The 7,468-nt window shown below is 43.6% G+C and overlaps 1 protein-coding gene across 1 annotated transcript; it reads right to left on the bottom strand.

The window, feature by feature from the left end:
* Positions 1 to 5,003: 5,003 nt before the first annotated feature.
* LOC125311873 (complement C1q-like protein 2) lies at positions 5,004 to 6,011 on the bottom strand. Its single transcript, XM_048270242.1, has 2 exons — positions 5,501 to 6,011; positions 5,004 to 5,302 (listed from the first exon to the last, which is right to left on the bottom strand). The coding sequence occupies exons 1-2, from the start codon at positions 5,994 to 5,996 to the stop codon at positions 5,019 to 5,021; spliced, it is 780 nt and encodes a 259-aa protein (XP_048126199.1). The 5' UTR covers positions 5,997 to 6,011; the 3' UTR covers positions 5,004 to 5,018.
* Between the last annotated feature and the right edge of the window lie 1,457 nt (positions 6,012 to 7,468).

Here is a 7,468-nt window from a genome sequence, read left to right as displayed (position 1 = left end):
GATAGAAAGGATAACTACTCTCTATACAGATTCCAGCTCGTTCCTTCCCTTTCCTTGCCTTAGTGTTTTTCTTAAGCGTGTTCAATACTTTTCCCCTGTGTTATTCCACTTCATTACATGACTCTACTTATGGAGTTGTTTGGATTTTTTATGAGTGGATTACCTGAGTTATTACTAATGCCTGGTGAAAATGTTGTGCCCCCTGTATTCCACTTTTCACAGGCCCTCTCCTCCATTGGGGCCCTATACTTCCCACTTTCCCCCCCAGTACGACGCCCTTTAATCTGCTGAACCTTCTGCCCGTTTCCAAATATAAAAAAAACTCTGCAACTCAATATTGGCCTGCCTGCCTCAGCTGCCTGTGAGGGGCTTTTCAGTTGTGCTGGATTACTGTTCACTGCAAAGCGACCCAAGGATGAGTGCAACTAACTTTGAAAATCAACTACTGCTCAAACTTAAAGGAGAACTCGGGTGATTTTTCACATAGATCTCCATTTCTCAACGTCCTTTTCAGGCAAGTACCTCCACTCGGCGGCCATATTGCAACACTTTTTGGGCACTTATCGTGCATCTATTTCAGCAGAAATGCGTGTGCGTAAAGGCTTCCGACACCAATCTTGCTCCAGCAGCGAGATCACAACAGATGATTGGCACGATGTCTTCACAGCACACCACATGATTGGCTCAATGTATTTTACAACACACCACATGATTGGCTCAATGTGTTCACATGTCGACGTTTTGCCGCGGAAGGGTTGTGATATGTGTAGACATATGATGTGTAGACAACCCCATACATTACTATGGAGGATTTTTTGAGTGCTGGATCTCCTCATTAGAAAGTCTTTGGTAAAACTGGTTGTTCTGGTACCCCCAAAAAAAAAAGTAACTAAGTAACTTTTACTTAAAGTATATTTTAAATGAACTACTTTTTACTTTTACTTGAGTACATTTTCAGATCGGTATTTTAACTTGTACTTGAGTAATATTTCATCAAGGTATTGGTACTTTTACTTGAGTACAATATTTTCGTACTTTTTCCACCTCTGGTGGTTAGTATATGGAGTAGGGGATTGACAGCAACATAGCCAATCACATTATGAGAGATGCTGAATTTAACATCAACTGCAATGTTTGATTTTAAATTAATGTAAATTTAGCCGGGACTGTAAGCTGGCACACGTGGGTGCTCGATGTTTTCCGTGGGTGATTGAGCGACGGACACACACACACTACAGAAGATGGATTAATTTCCATAGAGAGCGACCTCTGGGCCATATGTGATGTCATCTGTAAAGAATGTCTCTGAGATGGAAGGGGGAGGACAGAGAAGGAGACACTCAATAGTTTAGATGAAAAGGAGAGACTAGGAGAGAAGGAGACACTCAATAGTTTAGATGAAAAGGAGAGACTAGTTTAGGAGAGAAGGAGACACTCAATAGTTTAGATGAAAAGGAGAGACTAGTTTAGGACAGAAGGAGACACTCAATAGTTTAGATGAAAAGGAGAGACTAGTTTAGGAGAAAAGGAGACACTCAATAGTTTAGATGAAAAGGAGAGACTACTTTAGGAGAGAAGGAGACACTCGATAGTTTAGGAGAAAAGTAGAGACTATAGTTTAGGAGAGAAGGAGAAAGATGGAGGGGGGGGGAGCGAAAGTATGCCCATGACCCTGATAACCCTGTGTGTGTACTCAGGGTGTGTGTGTGTGTGTCTGTGTGTGTGTTTTCGTTCTAGAGATACCGTCCAGATTAATCAATGAGTGTAACATCAGCGCCTGCTGAGCAGTAGGCCAACACACACACTCTCTCTACAGAAGTTCTGTGCACAGGTGCCCACAAATACACAAAAACAGAGAGGGAGAGAGAGAGAGAAATAAAGAGAGAGAGACAGAAAGAGAGACCCACCAGGCAGTGGTGTGGAGTGTGGGGATGGTGGGCTCTGTTGTGAAGTCCATGCTCTCACATCTGAAATAGCACTCAGGGTGTGTGTGTGTATGTGTGTGGTGATAATCAATTAGAGTTGGTGCTATTTAGGCTGTACATGGTGACCTTTTCACCTGTGACCTGCTGGTGGAATGCTTGTAGTCTCATGAACAACTAACACACACACACACACACACACATATACACATGCACGCCCACACAGAAATACATACTTACATTTGTGTATTAGCTTGTCGTAGGAAATCACATGTCCTCTGCTTCATGAACTGATTGAACTTTGTTATTTTTAATCAGGAAATGGCTTCTTAACTGATGACATATTTATTAGGAGAACCTTCACCTGAGTCCAATACACACACACACACACTAGAGTGTGGCTACTCGACCCGGGCCCGACGGAATACAAATATGTGACCAGACATGGCAAAACCAGGCTCAAGTCACAGAGACGCAAGTCGCGAAAAACGACTTTGAAGGTTTTTTTTTTTTTTTTCAAAATTAGTTATTTTCGTTTTTTTGCAGAATGTGCAAGTTAAAGTCCTAAAGAAGCAATTCCATGTTTCAGATAACAGCATTGGTTGCTTTAAAAGTGTATATTTTGTCTTCGTTCAACTGGATGAGGATTTCCTCAAGTTGCCCCAATTAACGTCGATATGGATCAGTGACAGAGGCACTGTAGTTTCAAAGACTGTTGCAGTTCATTTCAAGACTTTTCGTCAATGGTAAGACTAGAATTCTATTTCAATAGGCTATGCTTGCTTGGGCCTCTTGTGTTAATGTGCGCTGTGTGTGACCTGCGTGCGTGCACGCTCATCTGATTCTGTGTAGACAATTTGTTGTGTGTTCCGTTTAATGGGCTAAAAAAACAGGCTATCCACAAACGTGAACGTTTAATCACTAGCATGGGAATAACGGAGGCATCATCTGCGTCGGGATCGGGTCGGGTTCAGACATAAAAATGAAAATGCCTGTCGGGTTCGGACAGAAATTTGCGGCCCGATACGCACTCTTAACACACACACACACACGTACACACACACACACTCATACATACACACACACACACACCCACGTACACACACACACTCATACACACGTACACACACACACACTCATACATATACACACACACACTCATACACACACACCCACGTACACACACACACTCATACACACACACACACACTCATACACACACACACTTACACACACACACAACCTAGTTCATCTCCACCCTTACTAAACAGTGGCCCTCTGAGAGCAGTGATGATGGGCTTTGGGCTCCAACCCAAACCAGCCAACCAGTGCTCTCCTCTGGTCCTCTACCGCCATCTGCTGGTCGACTCAGTGAAGCCTGTTTCCTTCCTTTCCTCCAGTTTAGACAGACAGACAGACTGATAAATAGATAGATATAGATATATAGATAGATAGATAAATACTTTATTGATCCCCAAGGGGATATTCAAGGTCTCAGAGCATACAGACATCAGCATACATTTAAGCATACATTTAAAGATGACATGGAATGGATGAATGGGCTAGCCTGATGAGCCAGACCCACATTAAAATGTAGGGTCTGGGCACTCACCGTTCGCAGTGCTCAGTCCGAGGGGCGGGATAATTAGTTGTCTTTTTAAATTCCCTCTGCACCCAATAGGACAGGGGCAGCGCTATGAGTCCCATGCGTTTCCCACCAGCGGAGCTAGTTGGCTAGTTCAAACGTTTGCCAACTTAATAAAAGCTTAACTCGTGTCACACTGTTCGCCAGCAGCAACATCCATCTTATTTGTTTTCAAGTAGCAGGGAATTCAAGCCAAACCGTTGCGACTCTGCCATCAATCATTATGTTAAGCCCACCTAACGACTCTATACACGATTTCATTGGCCTGATTAAGTTTCGATTTCTGGAGCTCACAAGCCAACAGAGAGTTGCTAGACTAGCCCTGGCAGCAAATGTAATTGCCGCTAGGGGCGCGTCTAGATTTCTAGGCTATGAATGGGCATCTCTTACCTATTTTCTTTCTTCAGTTCCTTCATTTGTGTCTTGGTGTGTCTGAGCTCCACTCTATTTAAAACGGGTCTGAAAAGCTACAGCCATGATTTTGTGAGTTGAATTGCTTGAAAGAGCAGAAAAAATGCATTATTATTTGAAAAAGTATTCAGCTCATATGCTCAACAATACTATGATGTCTAATGCTACTGTAATATTGTCTGAAGCATTCCATTTAAAGGTATTATGGAAGTAACGGAAGCGAACAATTTACCGGCTAATTTTAATTATTCATAATTTCTTTTTTCACTGTTTTTAACGTCCAGTTAAAAGTCATGGGAAGTTGTATACTGCTACAAAAGTGAAAATATTCTGGCACAAATATGTACCGCAAAGGAATTACATTAGTAATGTTGTTAATACCAGTAAGGACAATGGAGAAATACAGGCTTATTGTAATTATGTACAAAGCTGTGTGAAAACTGAAAGCCAAACATGAATCCCAATGGACTACTTGCCACAAAAGGCGGCAAGACAGCACATTTATTTCTGGTGGAGCTATTGGTCGGCTTTAACCAAATCGTTTATTAATGAACCTGCCTGACTCCGCCCTCTTTGTGCGTCTGACTCACTCTGACCACAGTGCACATGCACCGGCGGCATAATATGTGGCCAAACTGCCACCTCATGCACATGCACCGCGGCATAATAGGCGGCCAAACTGGCACCCCATAATATACGGCCAAACTGCCACCCCATAATATGCTGCCAAACTGGCACCCCATAATATGCGGCCAAACTGGCACCCCATGTCTTTCTTTTAACAGAGTGTGATTTTATAATCATCCAAGATTCAAAAGCGCTTGAGAGAAACAGATGACACAACATTTTCAGTCATGAAGTTTAATTGGAATGGCAGAAAAACAGTCCATGTAAACAGGCTACTCAGTGGTTGTGTTTCAATTTCAATTTAATTGTACTTATAGAGCGCCAAAACATTACACATGTCTCATGGCGCTTTACAGAGTGTTAGACAATCAGAGAAAAGAAAAGAAGTGTTTGAAGCCTTGTGTCTGTTCTAATCACATAGGAAAGAGCAGGTGGCCAGAGAAGGTGGTGTGGAAGAAGCCGTTGTCTCTGGCCCAGCCGTTGGGCCACAGCTTCAGGTAGACCACGTCCCCCACCTCCAGCAGCAGAGAAGCCCCATTGGAGGGCTTCACATACATACTGGCCTGTTGAGAGTAGGCGGTGACTGCGTGTTGGGCATTTTTATAGAGGGACACCCCGGTAGCGGTACTTGCGTGACCATTCCCAAAGATGAAAAAGACAAAGTGGTAGACCCCTCTGACTGGGGCTGTGAACACTCCTGAAACAGCAACAAAAACATTAATTTAAGAGATTTAGGGAATTGTAACAGCCATTATGTAGCAAGTTTCCAAACTGTGATAATTCACAGGGTGGTCAAGATAGTTTGAGATGTAGATAACATGTAGATATCAGAAAACAATACCATGTTTCAAATGCAAAGTGTCAAAATTCCCACCCATTCTTCTCTGTTATGTACCTGTGTTTGGGTTGTAAGCACTTCCAATGTTGATGAATGGATTTTTGAAGACCAAGGGGGTTGCATCTTTAAAGGGCCCAAAGGTTTCATCTCCTGAAGCCACTAGTGAGGCGGAGAAGGCCACCCTCCTCTCCTCTCTCTCCCTCCTCAGCTCCTCCACCTGGCTCCCCGTGAGGTTCACTCTGCCTCCTACAGCTCTCACAGCTGCTGCTTGCTCCTCCTGTTTCTCCTTCAGCTCCTTAATAACGGCTCTCTGCTCCTCCACTGTCTTCTCACTGGCCCTCAGTCTGGTCTCCATGGCCTCCACCTGTGTCTTAGTGTATCTGAGCTCCACTCTCTGCTCCACCACCAGAGCGCTCATCTCTCTCAGCACAGTGTGGATGTCCGGCTGGCAGCTTTGCTGGGTGGAGGCTGTGTCTGTGTCACTGATTGTCTCTCCTCTGAGCTGCACCAAACAACAGCACAGCAGCACCAGTAGAGCTCCACAAGTCGTCATGAGGAAACTGATTCTCCAACTCTGTCTGTACTTAACCGCATATTTGAAGCAAAATCACAGAGAGACAAACTGAAACATGCATTGTTTTTGCTAAGATGATCATGAATGAAATTGCATATGTCTAAAAGTTGTTAATCTACAGCTCTAAATGAACAAAGAAATAAAGCAGGCACGTCCAGTATGTTCTTTGAAGAAGGTAGCCTTATAATATAATGTCGTGCTGATGATTTTCAAACCCAAAGTTGAATCTGTATCACTTACTGTTCATCTGATATGCACCTGGTGAATAAATTACTGTATATGGTGGCAAATTGAAGTTAATTAAATGTTAGTCATAATTCAGCATGGTTCCAGTAAACATCTCTGTAGATTTCCCATCTTACCTCAGAGTGAAATGCACAAGTTAGTTAATGTTCTGTCTTCCAGAGGCACTGCTCGTCTCCCCCAACATGATGCTCCTTTTAAGTGGCCCGTCTACAAACACTATCCACCTAAAAAACAGCTATATTACATTCCACCCTTTCATGCTTTTAAGCTATTTTGTTTTCTCCTTTTCTATGCATATCCATGTCAGTGGTCAAACAGAATGTCCTAGATCCACAATAGTACTAGGATGCCTTTCTCGAGCATGCATTCACACAAGCAAAACACAGACAATAATAATAATAATACCTTCGACTTATATAGCCTTTCATGGTACCCAAGGTCGCTTTACAACACATGGATGGGGGGACCTCACTAGTAACCACCACCAATGTGTAGCACCCACCTGGGTGATGCACGGCAGCCATTATACGCCAGAACGCTCACCACACACTAGCTTGAGGTGGAGAGTGAGGGAGTGAATGAGCCAATTACAGTGGGGGATGATTAGGGGGCCAGATTGAATGAGCCAGGTTGGGAATTTAGCCAGGACACCGGGGAACCCCCTACTCTTTACGATAAGTGCCATGGAATCTTTAATGACCACAGTGAGTCAGGACCTCGGTTTAACGGCTCATCCGAAGGACGGCATCTCCTACAGTGCAGAGCCCCCGTCACAGCACTGAGGCATTGGGATCGATCTTTTTTTTGGCCAGACCTACTGGCCACCCACCAACACCACTTCCAGCAGCAACCTAGTTTTCCAAGGAGGTCTCCCATCCAAGTACTAACCAGGCCCACACCTGCTTAGCTTCAGTAATTCAGCTAAGACAAGGTATCCATTGGTCTGGCTGCTGGCAATGCAACCTTAATTGAATGGAAGATATTACGGATGGCACTCGAAAAATAACCTGAGAACAGTGAAGACTATGAGGAGAACAAAGGACTGGTGGGTACATTCAGGTGTCAATAAAAAGCCATGGTTGGTGTATGGGTGACATTTTCCTTTATGGCTTTGTTACATTTCCAATAAGGAAATAAGACAACCAAACAGACATGAAGAGTTGCCATGAACAAAGTAAAGGCAAAAAAGGTGTTTCTTTGTCGGA

Source organism: Alosa alosa, chromosome 18 (assembly GCF_017589495.1).
Source record: "Alosa alosa isolate M-15738 ecotype Scorff River chromosome 18, AALO_Geno_1.1, whole genome shotgun sequence".
In the NCBI taxonomy this organism is placed as follows: Eukaryota; Metazoa; Chordata; class Actinopteri; order Clupeiformes; family Clupeidae; genus Alosa; species Alosa alosa.
Note: the sequence above shows the minus strand (reverse complement) of the source record. Positions and strands in the feature narration are given on the sequence as shown.